This window comes from Budorcas taxicolor, chromosome 8 (genome assembly GCF_023091745.1).
Source record: "Budorcas taxicolor isolate Tak-1 chromosome 8, Takin1.1, whole genome shotgun sequence".
NCBI lineage: Eukaryota > Metazoa > Chordata > Mammalia > Artiodactyla > Bovidae > Budorcas > Budorcas taxicolor.
The window spans coordinates 28,098,656-28,121,458 of record NC_068917.1 but is presented as its reverse complement, the minus strand read 5'-3'; the positions used below and the strand labels follow the sequence as shown (position 1 = coordinate 28,121,458).

At 44.6% G+C, this 22,803-nt stretch overlaps 1 protein-coding gene across 1 annotated transcript in view; it reads left to right on the top strand.

The window, feature by feature from the left end:
• The first annotated feature begins 17,041 nt into the window (after positions 1–17,041).
• Positions 17,042–22,803, top strand: part of ACER2 (alkaline ceramidase 2) — a 29,816-nt gene continuing 24,054 nt past the window's right edge. Inside the window, exon 1 of the mRNA XM_052644608.1 lies at positions 17,042–17,244. Coding sequence (XP_052500568.1) covers positions 17,137–17,244 — 108 coding nt within the window. The 5' untranslated portion in view covers positions 17,042–17,136. The remainder of the gene's footprint in view (positions 17,245–22,803) is intronic.

Sequence of the window (22,803 nt, the reverse complement as noted above, 5' to 3'; positions counted from 1 at the left end):
ACCTATTAGCTCAAGGGCCTGGCCCCACCCATCAGCAGGTGAGTACCAGCCCCAGGATGCCCTGGGCCGTGTAACCAGCAGACACTGCATGAGATAGGGCCTAGTAGCTAATCAGACTGTTGGCCAGTCCCACCTACCAACATATCCAAACAAAGGAACAGGACAAAACTCCAGAAGAAGAACTAAACAAAGTGGTAATAAGCAATTTACCTGATAGAGAGTCCAAGGTAATGACCATAAAGATACTCAATGAACTTGGGAAAAGACTGGATGAACACAGTGAGAAATATAATAGAGTAAAAATATATAAAGAAGAACTAAGCAGAGCCAACGAATACAATAATGGAAATAAAAAATACATTAGAAAGGATCAATAATTCATACCACACAAGGCAATCTACAGATTTAATGTGAAAGGGAAAGTGAAGCCGCTCAGTCGTGTCCGACCCTTTGTGACCCCATGGACTGTAGCCTACCAGGCTCCTCTGTCCATGGGGTTTCCCTCGGACACAACTGAGCGACTGAACTGAACTGAACAGTACTGGAGTGGATTGCCATTTCCTTTAATGTAGTTCCTATCAAAATGCCAAAGTCAGGGAATTCCCTGGCAATCCACTGGTTAGGACTCCCTGCTCTCACTGCCTGGGGCCTAGGTTCAATCCCTGATCAGGAAACTAAGGTCCCACAGTTTGGCACTGCAACCCAATTTCTTTTAAAAAGTCATTTTCCACAAAACTAAAACATGTTTTTCTAAATTTGTATGAAAACATAAAAGACTCCAAATGGTCAAACAATCATGAGAAAGAAGAACAAAACTAGAGGCATCATGCTCCCTGATTTTAAAATATAATGAAGTTACAGTAATCAAAACAGTATGCTACTGGCATAGAAAGAGACAGGTGGATCAACGGAACAGAATAGAGAGCCCAGAAATAAACCCACACTTACATGGTCAATCTATGACAAAGGAGGCAAGAATATGAAATGGGAAAAATAGTGTTGGGGAAACAGGACAGCTACATGCAAAAGAAACTGGACTGCTTTCTCACACCATAGACAAAAACAAACTCAAAATGAATTAAAACTTAACACAATATGGTAAAGTAATTAGCCTTCAATTAAAATAAATTAAAAAATAAAAAAAGATCCTACATTCTGCAATTAAGATCTGGCACAGACAAAATGAAAAACAAAACAAAGCAATAGAAGTCATTCTTAGCAGTCCAGTCCACAGGCTGGAGTGGTTTGTCTCTTGTAACTGAACCCTGACTGAATATAACTATTTTAGCCCTTCAGTCTTTCAAGTTGTCATCTTTCAAAGCAAGTAAAGTACCCAAAATTAAAGGCTTCAAGCTAACTCATAAGGTCCACCATCTGGTAAAATTCTAGGTAAGGCAAATAACTTTATGCTGTTTCCTTTAATTTCCTGGTAAATTAATTAAGAAGGATATGGTTTTATCTGCTCTTCTTATTAAATTCATATACCTTCTTATTAAATTTATATACCATTAAAAAAAAACTTAAGTACAAGATCTGAAACCATAAACCTCTAAGAAAAGAAAAAACAAAGGCAGTACGCTCTTTGATATTGGTTTTACCAATATATTTTTTTGATGTGTCTATTCAGGCAAGGGAAACAAAAGTAAAAATAATCTTGCACCAAACTAAGAAAACTTTTGCGCAGTGAAGGAAGCTGTCAACAAAATGGAAAGTCTGCCTATGAAGGGGAGAAGATATTTGCAAACAATATATCCCATAATAGGTTAATATCAAAAATATACAAAGAACTTGTTTACTCAAAAAAAAAAATAAGGAAGAATGGCCAGAGGACATGAATGGACGTTTTTCCAGAGAAGTCATATAAGTGGTCAACAGGCAAACGAAAAGATACTCAGCATCACTAATCACCAAGGAAATGCAAATTCCAAGAGATGATGAGATAATGAGGATGATGAGATATATCATCCTTCATTAAAGGAATATTCAAAATAACATTGGCAAGATGGCTGAATACTTTCTTGTTCCTACCCCTCTCATCAAAGACAATAATTCAGCATCCATCAGGGAGAAAAGTGCCTTTGTGGCTTTGGGACCCAAGTTGATTATGAAACCTTAGTCCAGTCCCAGAACAGGGAGAGATATTTTGTGAAGGCAGTCCTGAATCCAGGGTGCTGACTTCACTGGTCACAGACTTGAAACAGCTCCGAATCTGAGGACTCGGCTACAGCACCATTTGGCTTTGGTTCTGTCACCAGCACTGTTCACTAAGGGACCCAGAAGGTGTCACGCCTACCCATGCGTTTGACAACCCGCACTCAGACCTCAGTCTTGCTGTGGATTCTGAAGTGGCTTATGAACAGGGTCTAGCCAGTCTTGCCTGTGATCTGGGAATCCTTGCATATATCCCTCCTAACTCAGTCAAACTGTAGATTTTAAAATAACCTTTAACTAGGATTCAGTCCATCCTAGTCACAGTTAGCCAATGGTCCTGCTGATGGAAGGACCCAGCAGCAGATGCTCCAAACCCTAAAATGGCCCTATACTTGGTTCCAGCCCCTCTGATCATGGCTGTGAAGCAGTCCAGCCCACCCAGGGAATCTGGTGGGAGACCCTCCAATCCATACCTCCAGACCCAGGTCTGCAGACCTTACTCTTGTGTGCGAAACCTGAAATAACCATGGGCCTCAGTTTCACCCCTTCTCAGCCACAGTCCAGAATCATTTGTGCCTGTCCAGGGATTCATCCAATTACCAGGTCCTCCCATGGACCTGGTGGGAACTACCTCCATGTATCTGCTAATAGGCTGCTTCCTGAGGACCCAGCTGTGGAAATTGAAGCAGATCCTGCTCCCAACACCAGAATATTGAACAAAGTACTAGAGGTAGTCTCATACCAGACATACCAGATCAGACAGAATCTACACCTGCCCAAACCTCTGGTAACATCCCTGCCAGCTAGGGAGTCCACCCACCCCCACAGACCCAGCAACATCACATAACTGGCTCTCATCCAGCAAGACTGCAATTCTGAAAGTAACCCATCATCCCAGGGAACTGACGGGATCTGTCAGAGATATCTGCACCCCTATGTTCATTGCAGCATCATTCACAATAGGCAAGACACAAAAACAACCTAAGTGTCCACTGACAGATGAGTGAATAAAGAAAATACAGGGAATTCCCTGATAGTCCAGGTCGTAGGACTTGGCACTCTCACTGTAGGGTTCCTGGGTTCGATCCCTGCTAGGGGAACTAATATTCTACAAAAAAAGAAAAAGAAAGAAAATTTGGTATCTATCTACCTAATGGAATAGTATTCATCCATTTTTTAAAAACTGCTATGTGCAACAATAGGGACAGCTCTGGAGAGCTTTACGCCGAGGGAAATAAATCAGATAGAAGACAAAATACTGTATGGCCCCACTGATTTGTGGAATCTAAAAATAAAAAGAGCAGAACTGATAGAAGTAGGATTGGAATGGCGGTTGTCGGGCTGAGAGGTGGTAGAAATGGGGACATACAGAGTGTTAATCGTCAGTGGGATATACAAGCAGAGAGATCCAGGTACTGTCAGGTACATAGGCTTGAAGGCTGAGTGACTCAAACGAAAAAGGTGGGTTTGGAGTGGGGGCCCATATTAATATGCTGGGGATGCCATAACAAAATACCACAAACGAGGTGACTAAAGAACAGAAATTTTCTTGCAATTCTGGATGGAGCTAGAAATCTGAGGCCAAGTTTTCAGCAGGACTGGTTTCTTCTGAGGCCTCTTCTTGGCCTGTAGCTGGCCATGTTCTCTCTCATATCCACGTGGCCTTTCCTCTGTGTGTGTCTGGGTCCCAAACTCCTCTTCCTCTAAGGATACCAGTCATATTGAATCAGAGCCCTGCCCAATAATTTCATTTTAACTGAATTATCTCTTTAAAGACCGCATCTTCAAAATACAGTTATATTCTGAAATACTGGGATTAGGACTTCTACATGAGAATTTGTGGGGGACACAATCCAACAGGGCCCAAAGGTCAAGTCTCTCGACTATGAAGAGCACAACTAAATGGAACACATTTTGTATTCAATAGCACTGAATTAAAGTACTTCTCAAAGCACTCAGTAAAGGTATTGGGTTGGTCAAAGAGTTTGCTTGGGTTCTCCCATAACGTCTTAGAGAAAAACCCAAGGGAATTTTTTGGCCAACCCAATAAAATTTCCCCTAACTCACTGAGCAAATGAGTCTTTCAAGTGTGTTTGGGGAAAGAGACATTTTCCAAAAGGAGGGGTAAACACAGAAAGGAAGAGAAGTAGCAAGGAAGGAAATGGAACTTGAGCATTTCAGTAAGCTGTCTCATATTTAGCTCAAGTCAAGAAAACAGGAAAGAAAGATCATTTAGACACACAAAAACTAAATTTCAAGGGCAATTTCTACTTGTAGGAAGAAACAAATTTTAAAACATGCCATGCTGTGTTTGGGAAAGGAAGCTAAATCAAAGAAATGAAGTTAGGAAAACTTCTTGCCAGTATTTCTCTAAGTATATGCAGGAATTACAATGGCTTTCTCACCCCTTGGGTCAGGGGCTAAGGGATGTTTTTGCAGGTTTGTGGAAAACAAGCTCTGGCATATGTTGATGAAATATTTGGTGGTGGGCAGGAAGAAAAATACTAGACTAAATCTTTTTTTAAAATCAGATTAAGTCACTATATCAGTGCAATCTTCTTTTTGTTCCACCTATTTTCATTCTTTAATAGCTATGTGGCCTTGGACAACTTACGCATTTCATTCTCTCCATTCCTTAATTTCGCCATCTGTAAAATGGTGGTAATACCTTCTTTATAGAGTTTGTGTCAGAGATAAATGAACTTACACTTGAAAAAAGTTAAACAGTTCTGGGAGTGAGTATGGTAGGCTCTCAGTGAGCGTTAGTCGTCCTCACCATCCTCACCACTACATCATCACCTGTCATCACCCACATCCCTCTAACTCTGCCCCTGTCACTCTCATTTCCAGAACTGCTTCCTGTCCCCTCCCCCTAAGCTGTGGTGCTTTGGGGAGGCTTCCCCGGAGGGTTCCAGCCTAGGCTGATCTTGCTACGAGGAGGAGATGGAAGGCTGAACTTGGTGCTGAGATGTTGTGGATTAACTCAGTCTGTGGACAGCCTTGAGACATTACTGAGACACACCTTCTGGACTCAACAAATTCACATGGCAATTTCATCAAAAATTGGCACTGAGGTTCCAGCAGTTTTTTCCATGAATGGATGTTGAGAGTGGGATTTAATCTGGTCAAAGTCATCATCAAGTAGGAAACCACACAGACCCTAGAAGCACCAGAGAGAGAGGGCAGGGAGAGCTGTGGTTCAGACACAGCCTGGGTCCCATCCCTTCCACTTCCTGTTCCTCACTGATTGGCCGGAAATGTCGCCAGGACGAAAATTCATGAGTTGTTTGTAGTTCGTTGGTATCTGCAAGGAGCTACCCGGATTATTGTCTGAAATTATCACTATAAATCCTGTCAAAGGTTTCTTCAAAATGCACACCCTAAAATACATTACTAATGTCTTCCTATGGAGAGAAATCCCAGCCCTGGTGGTGGGTCCACTCACTTTGGGAATTGTCAGATATTTCTAGGATTAAATTTCTTTACATTTTCACACTTCCAAGGAGGGTCAAGTGTCCTCTAACTTCCCATTTGTTCCCCAGGCTGCACAGCTAATTAGAAGAAAATCTGTGGCTCTTCTTGGTGTCTAGTTTGTAACCTTCCTGGTAATGACTGTCTCTATCTACAGAAGATATAAATTTTACATTCTTGCCTCCAACTATTATAATGATTAGAGAATTTAGTAAAAAAAAAAAAAAAATGATCTTCTCGGCCCCAATCTTCTTCACTTTAAAGCCCCTGACCTCTTACCTGGACGTCTCTTTTTCAGGAGACAGTGTTTCTTCCCATTTCTTGCAGAGGTATGAATTGCTTTGGGGCTTCCCAGGTGGCCCAGTGGTAAAGAATCCGCCTGCCAATGCAGGAGCTCTCGGAGACACTGGTTTGATCCCTTGGTGGGGACGATTGCCTGGAGAAGGAAATGGCAAATCGCTCCAATATTCTTTCCCAGGAAATCCCATGGACAGAGAAGCCTGGTGGGGTGCAGTCTATGGGGTCACAGAGAGTTGGACACGACTTAGTGATTAAACAGCAATGAATTGCTTCAATCTTCTCTCACCCTCCAAATGTGTCCAGGTGTTTATATATATCCTCTATATTCCCCTCTTTCTTTGCATATAGCTGAGGCAAAACTGTGACTTTACTATGAGGGTTCCAGTTTATCTTCAGAATATTTCTGTGTGGCTAGATCGTTGAGCAGAGCTCAAACCAGGGACTTCTTTTCCACCAGGACTGTCTCTTGCCTATACAGTTCTCTTTGGAACTGCTTCATTATTCTCTTATGCTGGGTACCAGTTCTGCCTATGTCTCCATCCATTGGAACAAGTTACCAATAGTGCCTCAGTTCAAATCTCCATTCCATTAGACAGCTAGATGAAACAGGAAGAGCTCAGTTCTGCTTCCAGATCCCCATGGGTGCATTCTGATTAGTCAGCCTGAGCCAAGACAATGAATTCTAGCCATGGAGTTGGGTCACAGTGTGCTACCATGGCTGTTCCTATGGTAGCCATCTGAAGAGGGGTGGGGGCAGGGGAAGGTGGGCAGGAGAAGGTCCCAGAAAAGGAGAGGACTCTGGGACAAAGCAATACGTGTCTACTCCATGGTGTCCCTTCTGTCCAGGCAAATTATGTTTCACTTCTTTCCATCTCCTTCATTTCTTTTACATTTTCAATCTTTTTCTCTCTGGGCATTAAAATTTGCTCAAGGTCCTCCTCTACTAGAAGACCATCCCATAACTCTTCTTCAAGCTCCTGCCCAATCGTGTACCTTTTTTTTTTTTTTTCCACCGAATAAATTTCACCTGCCCTTTGCTCACATTTACCCCAACCTGGTCTCCTCCCACCTCCATTTCCTCAAGGTGTTTCTTGGTGTTGGAAAGGCTGAAGACAAGGCAGAGTGAAGGCAGCGTGAAATGTATCGGCCACGGTGAGCAGGTGTGATATCTCTGACATGCTGGAGACTCCCTCCCGACCCATCTCAGTAGCCACAGAGCCCAGCCCCAAGGGCCCCTGGACGGTGAGGCGTGGTACTGACTAGTCCCTGACCTTTCGAGCTTCCTGGTTCCAAGGAGTCTTTGGCCACAGCTCCGCCTGGACCCCACCCCGGTTGCTGATAGTGACTTTGTTTATCAAAGCCTCCTTTGGTGAAAGGGCCTTCTCACACAGAGGCCTTGGGGGTGGGGAGGTGCCCTTCAGGCCGTTTGCCATTCACTTCCTCAGGTGAGAATAACTTCCCTGCCAGGACTGTGTCCTTTTAGAATGGAGGAGAAGGTAACAACCATGGGTTGGACCAGAACTGCTACTTTCAGGGTACCTCCCGGTGAAGACGGAGCTCCCAGAACTTACTCCCCAACCTGCCTTTCTGGTGCTCCGGGGTATATAGGTGCTTATGGAGACATCCTAGTTAATGGAGCCCTTTGCTGCTATAATTTTTTTTTTTTTTAACTCTTTACTATGGTAAATTTTAAACACATTGAAAGTAGAGAGACTAGTTTTATGGGTCTACCACCCAGGTTCAATCACTAAGGTTCAACGATAAGCCATTTAAAGCCAATGTTGTTCCCTCTATATGATCAAATCAACACCCTTTCCCCAAATCTCAAAGCAAATCTCAGAAATATTTTATCTATAAATATTCCAGTATGTATCTCTAAATGATCATGTCCCTTTTGGGGGGTTTATTTTTTATTTTGGCCTGGTTTATTAAGGTGTAACTTATTAATATATGCAGTAAAATTTTCCTTTCTTAGGTACAGTTCTGAGGTTTTAGAAACTCAGATAACCACACACCCAGGAAACAGAATAGTTCCATTACTCCTCAAAATTTCCCTGTGCCTTTTTGAAGCCAACTCCAACTCCCATCCTCAAGTAACCACGAGTGTGTGCTAAGTTGCTTCAGTCATTTCCAACTTTGTGCGACCCTATAGACTGCAGCCCCCCAGGCTCCTCTGTCCATGGGATTCTCCAGGCAAGAATACTCATGTGGGTTGCCATGCCCTCCTCCAGGGATCTTCCCGACACAGGGCTCAAGCCTGAGTCTTTTATGTCTCCTGCATTGGCAGGCAGGCTTTTTACCACTAGCGCCACCTGGGAAGCCCATTTTAATTCCTTGAAAGTGAAAGTGAAGTTGCTCAGTCGTGTCCAACTCTTTGCGACCCCATGGACGGTAGCCCACCAGGCTCCGCGGTCCATGGGATTTTCCCGGCAAGAATACTGGAGTGGGCTGCCATTTCCTTCTCCAGGGGATCTTCCCAACCCAGGGATTGAATCCGGGTCTCCTGCATTGCTGACAGACACTTTACCGTCTGAGCCACTAGGGAAGCCGTTTAATTCCTCAGTTTTGCCTTTTCTAGAATGTCATAGAAATGGAATCATAAAGTATGTACCCTCTTGAAGAACCTTTTAAAATGTAATCATTGTCACTACATCTCTCCAGTCAGCAATAATTCTCCCATAGCAAATATCCAGTGTTCACATTTCTGCAATTGCTCCAAAACACATTTGCTTATACCCTGATTAAGGATCTAAACAAAGAATTGCTATTGGTTGTTACATCTCTAGAGAAAATCTATAAATTTTTTCCTCATTTTTCGTTTTAAGAAATGAGGTTGTCATGAAGGGTTTCCCTTAATCTGGATTTATTTTATTTTTAATATTTATTTTTATTTATTTATTTGGCTATGCTGGGTCTTAGTTGCAGCATGCAGGGTTGTGGCATGTGGTGTCTAGTTCCCTGACTAGGGATCGAACCCAGGTCCCCTGCATCAGGCCTGTGGTGTCTCAGCCACTAGATCACCAGGGAGTCCCAATCTGGAATTTATTGACTGCATCTGCATGTTGTTATTTCTTCCATTCCCAGGGCCCTGCTTCTAAAATCTGGTGAATAGACCAGCAGCATTGGCATCACCTGGGAGTTTGTTAGAAATGCAGACTCTTGGACCCCACTTAACCCCACCTGGGTTTCCCAGGTGGGGCTAGTGATAAAGAATCTGCCTGCCAAAGCAGGAGATGCAAGAGACCCAGGTTCTCTTTCTGGGTCGGGAAGATTCCCTGCAGTAGGAAATGGCAACTCACTCCAGTATTCTTTCTTGGAAAATTCCATGGGCAGAGGAGCCAGGCGGGCAACAGTCCAGGGGCCACACAGAGTCAGAAACGACTGAGCACACACACAAGAACTGTAGAATCAGAATGTGCATTTTTAACACTTCTAACAAGATCTCCAGGTGACTCACCTCCTGTGAGTGGGTAGTGACAGCTATAGTTTTGATCTAGTTTAGGTTCACTGTTTGGGGCGGGGGAGCAAGGCTGCTTTAGAGGCGATCTTGCATCCTTGATTTTTTCTCAACCCAACACTCCTGCTCCTTTCTGTCAGGACTTGTGCTCTTGTCACTCAGGCCTCTGAAAAACGCAGCCATGCCCAAGGATCTGCCCTCTGCCCCGCCTCCATTCTCTTTCTCTCCTGAGACCCAGTGAGCGCACTTACCCACAGTGAGCTCATTTACCCCAGGGCTCAGATGTCACCTTTAAAGTCACGATCCACAAATCCTTCTGATCCTGACCTGTCCTTGGTCTCCTAATTTACCTTTCTGGTTACTGAGAGAACGTGTCTCCCCAAATATTCAGCCTGCCCTTTAATTTAATACAAAGCCTAAATCGCTATTTTCCATCTTATCTTCCCTTTCAAGTTAGTAACCTAGTCACTTAATTTTAATTGCTCAGGCTACACTGTTTGAAGTTCTCTTCCATTTTTTTCCCCCACTCTTTTATGTTGTACCTCTAATCAGCAGTTAAGCTTTATTCTCCTTCCGTATTTGTCAGCCACCATTAGGTTATGCTGGGGTAAGAAACAATTCCCCCCAGTTTCCATGGTTGACAACATGAAGTTATATTTTGTGAATGGATTGTGAGTGGATTGTGGACTGACTCCCACTCTGGGCTCTCTATTTGTCTTCTTCATTCTGGGATCCAAGCTGAAGACGCCGTCCCAAAACAGGGTTTGGCAAAGGGAAATGAGGAATGGCAGAACTAGAAATCACTTTCAAATCCTCTGCTCAGGCATGGACAAATCAATTCGATGCACATTTCATTTGCCACCGCCATTGGCAAACTCAAGTCCCACATCCGTGGGTTGGGAAAGTGTGTTGAGTATCTGCAATCAATAGTGCAACCTATCACAACTCCTATTTTCTATCTCTGCTGCATTCCTTATTTCAATTCCTTTTACCCCTGCCTCAACCTTCACTTCTTGCAGCTTAGAATTCACTTCCTCAGGGAAGCCTTTTCCCTGGTACTCTCAGACAAGATCACCTTACCTGCTCTTTGCAGTCATGGGACTTGTACTCTCTCATAGCATGCTGCACAACTGTAATGAATTATTTATGCAATATTTAATCTCTGGCTTTCCTCCTAGACTGCAAGCTCCATGCAGACAGACACAACATCTGCTTTACTCGCCATTTGATCCTTGGCCTCTGGAAAACTGTCTAGGGCACATAACATATTCAGTAATTCTGGAAATGATGCAAAAGAATGAACGCATTTCTTAGTCTTGCCCGTATCATCCCGCACCTGGATTACTGGCAGACATTATCAGTAGTTTCTGATGTCGATTTTATTCTTCATCTGTCAAGGTCTCCTCCCTAAAGACCTACTCCTTTCACATCATCTATCAATCAGTCTTTTAATTCAGTCTCCTCTTCCGTGACTTTTCCTGCTGGAACTGTATTGAAGTTTCCTGAATGATTATGCTGTCTTGGACCCTCATCCTTTTGCACATATTATTTCTTCTAAAGAACTCCCCCTCTTCAGTGCTCTGCCTGGTAAAATACTGTATACCTTGTACATCTTAGTTTGGAGGCTGCCTCCTCTGCTGTGCCCCCTTGGTCTCAGTGCAGACTTGGGCCCCTTTGCATCCACATTCTGTGTCTGAACCTCCGTTATAGCAACTGTCCTGTTGTATTCTAATGGTTTGTGTGCTTCTACTAGACTAAGCTCGATGAAGCCAAGAGTGATATTTTCATCTTATATTACCGAACACTTACCATACAGCCTGGCGTGAAACAGGTACTCAAAATTGCTGCTATCCTGTTGCAAGCTATAGTTATTTAACAAAGGAACAGTTTCTCTATCTGGAAAGCAGTGGTCAAACCCATGTTAACAACTTCCATGCACTTCAGGCATGGGCAAAGCCTCAGATTTTTGATTACAATCAATTTACTTTTACTATACACCCAGTCCTAACATTGTTTGTGTTTTTCCAGGGCAGCTTAGAGAAGAAGAGAGGCCTAGGGACAACTGCAGGAAGTGCCCTCTGATGACTGTCAGTAAATAATCCAAGAGCACCCGCGGGAGCAAAGGTAGCCACTTTCTTAGAGAGGTTGCACCAGTGTTTCCCTGGTCTCGCTTCCTGCAGCCCTCCCCCATGGCCTTCTGAGCCTGGAGACTGTCTAAGATGAAAAAGAAAAACAAAAGCTTGGTGACTTTTTTTGTTTCTCTCCTAGCTGGAGAAGGGACCAGACTCTGAGCCCTAGTTTCCTGCTGATGAGCCTGATGAAAGAATGACTTCCTTCACTGGGTTCTTTTTTTCTTCCTCTTTTCCTTGGTAGCAGCAGCAGCTGCAATCTTGGCTTGGATTTATTTTTTTCTTTTTTTTTTCAGGAAAGCTAAGTATATAGTCCATCTAGTCAAGGCTACGGTTTTTCCAGTAGTCATGTATGGATGTGAGAGTTGGACTGTGAAGAAAGCTGAGCGCTGAAGAACTAATGCTTTTGAAGTGTGGTTTTGGAGAAGACTCTTGAGAGTCCCTTGGACTGCAAGGAGATCCAACCAGTCCATCCTAAAGGAGATCAGTCCTGGGTGTTCACTGGAAGGATTGATGATGAAGCTGAAACTCCGATACTTTGGCTACCTTATGTGAAGAGTTGACTCATTGGAAACGACCCTGATGCTGGGAGGGATTGGGGGCAGGAGGAGAAGGGGACGACAGAGGATGAGATGGCTGGATGGCATCACTGACTCGATGGACATGAGTTTGAGTGAACTCCGGGAGTTGGTGATGGACAGCGAGGCCTGGCATGCTGCGATTCATGGGGTTGCAAAGAGTCAGACATGACTGAGCGACTGAACTGAGTTATATAGTCCAGAGTGAATTTTTTACCACTACCACGAGTGCATTGACTAAAACGGTGATTCTCAAACTTGAGTGTGGGACAAAATCACCTGGAGAGCTTGTGAAGCTGGAGGTTGTTGGACTCCATCCTCAGAGTTTCTGATTCAATAGGTCTGGGCTATGGACCTAGAAATTTGCATTTCTAACAAATTCCTAGGTGGTGCTGATGCTACTGGTCCCATACCTTGAGAATCACTGGTCTAAACAACAAGCCTCAATCATGACCAATGATGAAAAACTCTGGCCAAACAGCAAAATGCATAAAATTTCATCTTTGATCATGTACTTCTTGCTTCATTTATGTAACTGCCCTTTTTTTTTCCCGCAAGGCAGACTTTGTTACTTGATGATTTATTTCCACTTGTGGGACCAGCTGAACTGGATATTTATCATCAGATATTTACTTAGACCAAAAATAAATAGTTATAAATTCTGTAAAAATAGATGCTGGCATCCTGATTTCCCTGCAAGTGTGGTTCTCCAAAACCTGCTCTCTCCTAGATCTCTATCACTGACTCTTATTTAAACAAAAGTACCAGCAGCAAAATCAGCATCAGAATTCAGCCGTGCCTTGTTCTCTGCTGTCAGACCCTGCATTCCCCACCTTACTCCCACTCTCCCCAAGCTCGCTTTACTCCAGATATCAGATTTTGTATTAAACTATTAATGGCAGTTTCTAAGGCAACATTCTATTAATATGTCTGCTTCAAAATTAATTACATAGTGACAGGTCATGGTGTTAAGTGACTAAGGTTATATCCATTGAAAAAATGTTAGCGATGGAGAGAGAGGATGAAAACATCAGAAAAATGTTAAAACACCTCCAAGAAGGCCAACACAGGCATATTTGGAGTATTGTAACTTGCATCCTTCATGTTGGTCACCAATGACTTTTGGCTTGAGCAAAACGGCTCTCTGTGCAGTTGTAATTAGGCAGAACCCAAGGGGTCAGCTTTGATTTTGAAACAGAACTGTCATCCACAATAAGACTTCCTGTGTAGGAAGAAAATTCCTATCAGTCTCTTAGCAGGACTTGGAGAGAAGATGAATAATATTCAGCGAATTCCAAATTTCACTGATACCAAAACAGTGTTTTGCATTGTAATATTGCTGAATTTTAGGTACATCTCACAATGAATGACATTTTATAATCAAGGTTGGCCAGGTGACAGAGGAGATGGTTTGTCACTGCCTGAACACACAAAAACTCAGTGGTTTTTCCTGGTAGGATGACTTGGTGACTATAATCTCCATGTTTCCGTCAACAAATGGTACAAGGACAATCTGGAAAAGAAACATGCTTCCCGTTGTCTGAAAACCTTCTATTGACACCTTCAGGTAAGATCAAGAATATGCCAGGATCCAAAGGTGTACACGATATTCACAGCTGGAAAGCAAACAAGAGTGAAGTACTCTTACAATTGCTGTATCACTGGGACTTGGTAATTAAGGACACTGGCAGTTTTGAGTCAAAAAATGATTCACAGGAATAGAGATTCTGTGTGTGAAGAAACTACAGGAATTCCTTAATGAATTTCTTCTGCTTTTATTTTTCTTTTTATCCTGGGCTCAAGAATGATGTATAATCATATATGTCTAAGTCTAAAAGCTCTCATTCAATAAATATTTCAAACTAAATGATAAAAAATCTTTTACAAATGATTTAATTGGGGATATCTTTCTTTTTAATAGCAGCTCTTAACCTTTTTGATCTGAGGACTCCTGTAATACTAAAAAATTAAGGAATATATAGAATTTTTGTTTATGTAATAATATCTACCAATATTTACCATATTAGAAATTTACAGAGTCTTATTTTTTATTGCAGTATAGTTGATTTACAATGTTGTTTAGTTTCAGGTATATAGAAAAGTTATTCATATATATATATATATATATATATATATATATATATATATACTTTTTCAGATTCTTTTTCCTTATAGATTAGTATAAAATATCCCTGTGGTCTACAGTAGGTTTTTGTTGGTTATTTGTTTGGTATATAGTAGTGTGCATATGTTAATCTCAAACTCCTAATTTATCCCTCTCACCACTTCCTTGTTTGGTAAACATAGGTTTGTTTTCTATGTCTGTAAGTCTATTTCTGTTTTGTAAATAAATTTACTTGTATCATTTTTCTTAGATTCCACACGTAAGTGATGTCATATGACATTTGTTTTTCCCTATTTGGTTTACTTCACTTACTATGATAATCTCTAGGTCTGTCCATGTTGCTACAAATAGGAGTATTTAATTCTTTGTATGGCTGATTAATATTCCATTGTTTCTGTATATATACCCACACCTTCTTTAGTCATTCGTCTGTCAATGGACATTTAGTTTGCTTCCATGTCTTGCTGCTATGGAAATAGGGTACATGTGCCTTTTATAGTTTTCTCTGGATATATGCCCAGGAATGGGATTATTGGGTTATATGGTAGTTTTATTTTTCTGGACACAATGGAACTGGCTGTCTAGGAAGAGGACAGGATAGGAGTTGGGACAAAGTTGAAAGGAGAAGTGTGGTCTGGCTCCCAGGGGTGAAAGCTGGGTTTCCTGGAGTATAGGAGAGGAGTTGGGGCTTGCAGTTTCTACCAGTGATGGAGGTCTGGAAAGATAAACAAATGGTGTGCAGGAACCTGTGGAAGATGGACACTGGGGGCATAAGGCCCTGGAGCCCTAGCCAGGGTCAAAGTGGAGAGTCAGGTCAGAGAGAGGTCAGGCCCTGGGGAGGTGCTGGCCTTCAGGGTACCATGTAGGCTGGAGCAAGGAGATCCTAGTGACAGTCACCTGACCAGGGCCTCTTCTGCCACTGCTATCTTGAGCTGAATTTCTAGAGCTGCCCAAGGAAGAAGGATGAGAGCCAGGACCAACCAAAACAATTTCTCCAGATATCAGTGGGACTAGATTAGCTTTGATATAGAAACAACATGATCTCTGGTGACCTGGGCCTGCAGACGCTTGAAGCAGGATTTCTGCTTCTGGCCAGAGATTAAAAGTCAGGCCTCGACAGTGAGAGTGCTGAATCCTAGCCACTAGACCACCAGGGACCAGTGGTCAGTGACAAGGCCCTGGCCTGTCAGCTGCATAGAAATGAATTTCCACATAGACACAGAAAGAAGTGAAACAAATAAAGTGTTTTATTAGGAGGAAAAGAGTACACGTGTAGGATAGGCACACAGGCAGGTTCAGAGAGAGAGAGAGAGTTGCATCCTCGCAGTAGCTTGAATCACTTTTATGGGGCATTTCTTTTGGGTTTCCTTTAGCCAATCATCTTGCTTTGCCAGGTTCAGCGTCTCTATTTGGTGTGTCAGGGTTCTCCCATGTGTGTGCACGCATCTCTTGGCCAAGATGGATTCTAACAAAGAAGACCATGGGTATCAACATCACTTACTATGGGGAGGCACCCCCTCACTTTTTTTTACTTCCAGGGAACCTTTCTGAGCAGGTCTAGTCAGAAAGGTCCTCTTGACTTTTCGAATGAGGGATATGTAATCTTTTATCTTTTATCTGGGTAGGGCTCATCTCCTCTCTCACTCCTGCTATTTTGGAGTATCTGTCCACAGGGGATGAACCAGCTGTTCACCCTGGGGCCCACCTAGCTCTTACCTCATGTAGAACAGTTACAGCAACAAAAGCAAAATAGTTATCTCACAGTTGAGATCATCCTGAAATTGATTTCTAGCTTGGCCACTTACTAGCTAGAATGGCATTGCCGATAGAACCCACTTCTTAGGATCCCCTCTGGGAGCACTAAGTGACACATGGAAACTCTTCAACAAGTGCCTGGTACATGCTGCTGCTGCTGCTGCTGCTAAGTCACTTCAGTTGGGTCCGACTCTGTGCGACCCTATGGACAGCAGCCCACCAGGCTCTTGCGTCCATGGGATTCTCTAGGCAAGAATACTGGAGTGGGTTGCCATCTCCTTCTCCAGCCTGGTACATAGTAAGTGCAATATATGCGTCATCATCTCTCGTAGCTGGGGTGTTCTGGAGGTGCCATACCTGTCACACTGCATCCTTTGGGGATTCGGATAGCTGAAGTTTGACCCGATGGGCAATTACTTTATTCTAGCACTGGAGTCCGAGGGGCGGAGGGCAGGAAAGTATTCAAAATTGCAGAGCACTCCACCAGGGTTTGGGCGGCAGAGGCTGCGTGGGAGAATCCTTGGTCCCCCACTCCAGTCCCCAAGGTCTTTCTGCCCCGGCCCACCGCACCAAGCAATCCCTTACTGACTTCGGAGGGACTGAGGGCTTTTCTCCGCCGTGAGAGTGGGTGTCCCACGTATCATACAGGCAAGTCTGAGCAAACTTCCCCAAGATTCCGTAGGGGTCCGGTCCCCCTGGGTTTTTCTCCTTAATTTTAATTTTTGCCAGGGCGAGTTCTGTCACAACTCGCTTAACAAGGGTAGGGGGCGCCTGCAAGTCTGAGCCGGAAGGTGGGCGGGGGCAGGCCTGTCAAAGCCTTTGCCACCTGCTGGGAACAGGCGTGTTTAGAGGCGGGCGCAGGGGGCCGGTCCCGCCTCCCCTCCTGCCCGCTTCCCCCGCACATCCCGCCTCTGGGGTGGGCGTGGCCGGCCCTGGTCCCGCAGGCTGCCCGAGGGGGCGGAGCCTAGGGAGGGGTCCGCGAGCCAGTCACGTCCTACAGGACAGAGCGGAGCCCCGAGAGGCCGGCCCAGGAGGCGCCACATCCGGCGGCTGTCCCGTGGTACATAAAGCCGCGGCGGCCGCTGCCACCACCACCACCGCCGGTTTCCAGCAGCAGCTCTGGCCTCCTCTCGGCTGCGGGAGCCTCTGCTCCAATGCCCCAGAGTGGCCATGAGCGCCCCGCACTGGTGGGACCAGCTGCGGGCTGGCAGCTCGGAGGTGGACTGGTGCGAGGACAACTACACCATCGTGCCTGCCATCGCCGAGTTCTACAACACGGTGCGGGGCACGGGAGCGGGATGGCACGGGCTGGCGGGAGGGGGCTGTCCCCCAGCGCAGCCGCCGCGCCTGGAGCCCGGACCCTGGTCGACGCGCGTATCTGGGGCGTTTTCGCTCCGCGGCCAGAGTCGACCCACGCCCCCTCCCCTGCGCGCCTTCCAGTTCTCCATCTGTCCTCCCCTCCAGTCTCTGTCCCCGACATCTGGGCCATCCTCCTCCTCTGGTCATTTCTTTCTGATGGCTCTATTGTCCTGTTTGGTCCCCACCCGTCCCGGAGCTGGTGCTCCCTGTCAGCCCATTCTTCCAGTTTGGGTCAGTTGGGAGCGGTGAAACCGCGGGGACTACTCCCTTTCCTCCCTTAGGATCTCTGTGGTGTGACGCACTTGGGTTGCATTGTGCGGTTTTTGCCCCGAGTACCTGCTCTAGGAGTCGGGGAAAGGGGGTGACCTCCAGGCAGGTATGTGGGGCGGGGCCCACTCCGAAGGTTGGCGCTGCCCGCCTCCCGCCATGTACATCAATAATAGGTCGAGTTACCTGGGGCCAGAATCAAGTTAATTACTGGGAGTTCTTGCCTTTAGTGCCGAGCCTCACACTAGCCCCTAGATCAGTTTCCCTAGGCCTGTGCGCTGTGCAGCACAGAGAAGTGAAAGGGAAATTTGGGAGTGATCTGTGTGTGTGTGTGTGTGTGTGTGTGTATGCTTTCTGGACTTGCCTGGGTCTGTAGCTGTGGTCAAGAGGAAACTGTCCCATTGCAGAATCTTGTGTGCTTTTAGTTTTTTGTGGGAGGGAAAACCTGCAGTTGTGTGTGTGCTCAGTCGTGTCCGACTTTCTCCGACCCCATGGACTGTAGCCCGCCAGGCTCCTCTGTCCATGGAATTTTCCCGGCAAGAACACCGGAGTGGGTCATTTCCCTGACCCAGGGATTGAAACCATGTCTCTTGCGTCTCCTACACTGGCAGACGGATTCTTTACCACTGTGCCACCTGGGAAGCCCAGGCCTGCAGTTGGGAAGGAAATGTCTATTCTTTTCGCTAAGTCCAAATGTGGTTCCAAATGTGAGACTTTGTGTGGTCATTTCTGCAGCTTATCTTTTCACTGCAGTAATATGGAAAACAGCAACTCCTGGTATGTGAATCACTGTGAATTTTGACTTTCTTCTTTAGGATTTTCCCCTTTGATTTGCTGGAGAGAATATCCTGGGCTTGAGTCAATGCTTATTGCCTGGAAGGATCTCCATGAGCTTGTCCCCATCCTTCTATTCACTGTTGAGGAAACTGACTCTGGAGAGGGGAGCGGCCCTGCGGTCATTTCTGGCAGAGCTGGGACCATGATCCAGGCTCTGCACTCTCCCTCCCTTCAGTGCTGAATTCCTGGGCTGCCCTCCCAGCAAACATTCCTTTTTTTTTTTTTTCTAAATGACTGGGTTAATTCTGCAGGGAAACCTGGTCCTCTGCTGCCCCTAGAAGCTGTGACACATGCAGTCATCAGAGGTGGCCACCCTCCACCTGTTGGACAAGCCTGTTTCAGAGCGTGCAGTCAGGTGTGGACAGTTGCCCACAGAGGATGGACTGGGGCAGGGCTGGGTGCTTTCAAAGGCAGTAAGTCAGTTTTTCCATTTGTAAGTGGAGAGTACTACTAAGGATTGCACCAGAGTTAGAGAAGAAATGACAGCCTGGGGACAGATTCTCACATACCCAGCAAGGTAATTACCTGTGGTGTCTGAGGCCAGTAGAGTCAGGTCTAGTTATTTGGTCCAAAAAGTTAGTGTATAGCTGCTCCGAGTCTCCCCCAGGGTGCTGGATGAGGAGGAGAGCTTATTTTTGTCTTTACTTTTCATCTGGTCTCATTGGAGCTGTTACTACAGTCTTTTTTAGAAATGAGCTGTTGATCTTCAGCTGCAGCATCTGTGGCTGATTAGCTCTGTTGGTCCCCCTGACAAACCTTGTTCTTTGGCATACTTGTAAACCACAGAATCTGCTGTAGCAAAGTGCGAATACTGAGGGTCTCAGAGAAGAAGTCGGCCATCAGACTTTGTAGAGTGTAGATCCAAAGAATTTAGCAAAAAGCATTTCCTTCTCTCCTTCCCAAGTCTTAGTTATCTTCTGATCCTTGTCACAGAACAAACCCATGCTTATCTTACTCCTGTATTAGGGAAGACAGTGAGCTACTTGGTGATAAAGTGAAAGTGAAGTCGCTCAGTCCTGTTCTACTCTTTGGGACCCCATGGACTGTAGCCTACCAGGCTCCTCCATCCATGGGATTTTCCAGGCAAGAGTACTGGAGTGGGTTGCCATTTCCTTCATCTCATTAAATTCTCAGAGTAAGGCTGCTGCTAAGTCACTTCAGTCGTGTTTGACTCTGTGCGACCCCATAGATGGCAGCCTACCAGGCTCCCCCATCCCTGGGATTCTCCAGGCAAGAACACTGGAGTGGGTTGCCATTTCCTTCTCCAATGCAGGAAAGTGAAAAGTGAAAGTGAAGTCACTCAGTTGTGTCCGACTCTTCGAGACCCCATGGACTGCAGCCTACCAGGCTCCTCTGCCCATGGGATTTTCCAGGCAAGAGTACTGGAGTGGGGTGCCATTGCCTTCTCTGCAGAGTAAGGCAGCAGGCCTAATTATCTATTTTACAATAAAATAATAATCATTACTGATTGACAAAAAATTGAAGACGTAAAATCAGGAGGACTCAGAGGGGGCATTTAAAACCTTCTTTATGGATCTTGGTGGTAAGCTGTCACTACTACAACTGCAGTCACTCCTGGCTACCAGTAGTTGTTTGCTGTGTTGAAGCTGCCCAGGGTCCTTTACAGTCACCCTCAGCAGTGGGTGCTATTTGTTACATCCATTTGACACAGGAGAAAACTGAGGCCTAGATAGATTTTGAAACTTGCAAAGGTCAAGAAAATGGCAGATCTAGAGTTAGAACTTGGAGGGTCCATTTGACCCTACTAAGATACTGCTCTTGAAGATGCAAATACCATTGTAGCTACGTTAAATTTATTTAGCACAGTATAGGTATTTATTATTTAGTCATTCTTTAACATAAAACTACTGCACTGGGACCGTGTGATCTTTTGGCTAGTCGTAGTGGTGGATATGGGACAAAAAGTTTTGGGATTTTTTTTTTTTTGGCTGAAACTTGCAGCATGCAGGATCTTAGTTCCCAGACCAAGGATTGATGCTATTAGGCCCCCTGCAGTGGAAGTGCAGTTTTAACTACTGGACCGCCAGGGAAGTCGTTTAAAGTAGTTTTTTGCCATTGTTGTTTATTATAAAAGTGACAACATGATCATGGTTAAAAAAATATGCAAGTTATAAAGTGAAAAATACTCTTTCTTCTGCATCTTTTCAGACATCTTCAAAGCATGTAAAAAACATGTATTTGTGTAAACATAGAAAATACATGTGCAACAGGTATATACACAGTGTTAGTCACTCAGTCGTGTCTGACTCTCTGCGATCCCATGGACTGTAGCCTGCCAGGTTTCTCTGTCCATGGAATTCTCCAGGCAAGGATACGGAATGGGTAGCCATTTCCTTCTCCAGGGGTTCTTCCTGACCCAGGGATCAAACCTAGGTCTCCTGCACTGCAGGCCAGTTTCTTTACTGTCTGAGCTACCAGGGAGGCCTGTGTATATACACATCACAACCAAATTTTTTTCCAGCCCAGTTGAGATCACACTACAGAAATTCTTGTACACCTTGGTTTTTTCACTTGGTTTGTCTTGCAGATAATCCCATATTGGATTGTATAGAATTATTTTCTTCTCTGCAGTGTCTATATAGTATTCCCTTTAATGGATTGACCGGTCAATTTATATTGATGGACATTTAGGGCAGTTCCTGTTTATTGTTTTCATTTTGGTTTCTGAACAGTTAGGCAATGAATGTCCTCAAATAGGCATCTGGATGTACTTCTCCAGGTACTAGTTCTAGATAGGAAATTGCTGTGTCGAGGGCAATATTTACTTTGAAGACTAGCGATTGTTGTTTAATGGTCCACCAGAAAAAGTACTCTGATCTGTGTTCTTACTGGCAATGTCTGAGAGTATAGAGCATTTTGCTCTTGGTGCCCACATATCTCCATTGCCTTAAATCTTGCCATCATCCTTTGCGTCAGCCAAGCCCAAATATCTCTTCCAAGAACATATCATGCCCTTCCACAGCCTTTTGCCTGTGCACATTTTGTACTGTTTCTTCTAAATACAAATTTTATTGAATTAAGTTCCTTTTTACGTTTTAAGGCCTGGTCACAGTCAGAGAAAGATCCACAACCTAGCAGCTTTGGAGGAAAGTGGGGTTTGTGTTTTAATCACTTAGCTTGGCCTTTGGGAATTCTGTTGGGGACCCAGGAGGACAGAAGGAAATGAACTGGTGCTGAAAAAAAGTCTTGAAGAAAAATCCATGCCTAAAATCAGCCCATGGTCTGTCACCTCCCCTACTCAGCTTTGCCCCCATCATCAAGATAAGTGGAGTTCCCTTTATATGCCAAAGCCACAGACCACTCTCTGTAGGGCAGGACTGTCTGTCAGTCAATCTGTCAGTCTCTCTATCCATCTAGCCAGCCACTTGCTGGGCAACTGTGTGCCTATCACAGAGACCAGACCCACATAGTCACCTGGGTGGTGAGGACCACAGAGGTATCTACACACGAGTGGCTGCGGGGTTCTTTGTGGGATTCCCTCGTAGCTCAGCTGGTAAAGAATCTGCCTGCAATGCAGGAGACCCCAGTTCGAGGTGTTGTTAGTCCTCTGCTTGGGTGGTATACTGTGGGAGGTGGGTAGATTTTGCAGGAAGGCCTCTGAGCTGGGTGACCAACTTGTTCTGGTTTCCCTGAGATTTTCCCATTTTTAAAACTGAAAGTTCCATATCCTGGGAAGCCCTCCTCAGCGCCAGGCATGCTAGGACAGTTGGTCATCCCAGAGGCAGGAAAGGGGCCTGCCATAATGGAATGGATCATTAGAAACCTACATTCGATTAAGATGCATAGTCTCCTCAGCCAGGGTAATGTCTGTTAGCTATTTATGAACTTGTTGCTCAGAAGAATTTACAGCCTGTTGCTTTGTCAGTGTTTGCCCTCTGTCTGGGAAAATGCACAATCACATGCGTCAGGATGAGATTGCAGTATGTTCCTGAGATTATTTTGGTGCAAATGTCACAGAATGAGGAACTCTCTAAGGAAATAATAAATTTTTAAATTGTGGTTTCCTTTTAATTAAAACAAAATCTGTTAGGCAGGCACTAAACAAACCAATTCTTCAAAGGATAATCCAACAATGGGCTTTAAAAAATACCCCTTGGCTGAACTATTCAACTTCAGTGAGCTACATAACTTTGAGGGGAAGTTTCGTTTTTTCAGTAGACATGGAGCCATTGAATCTTTTTAACCACAACTCATTTGCTTTCCCGCATTTCTTTCGGAGTTCCTTCCTCTTTTTGTCTTGGGGAGCATCTCCCTCTAATTTGGGCTTTTCCTTTTCATAGACTGATGTCTTTTTTCTTTTAATTTTTCCTGGGCAACATGCAGGATCTTAGTTTCCTGACCAGGGTGGAACTT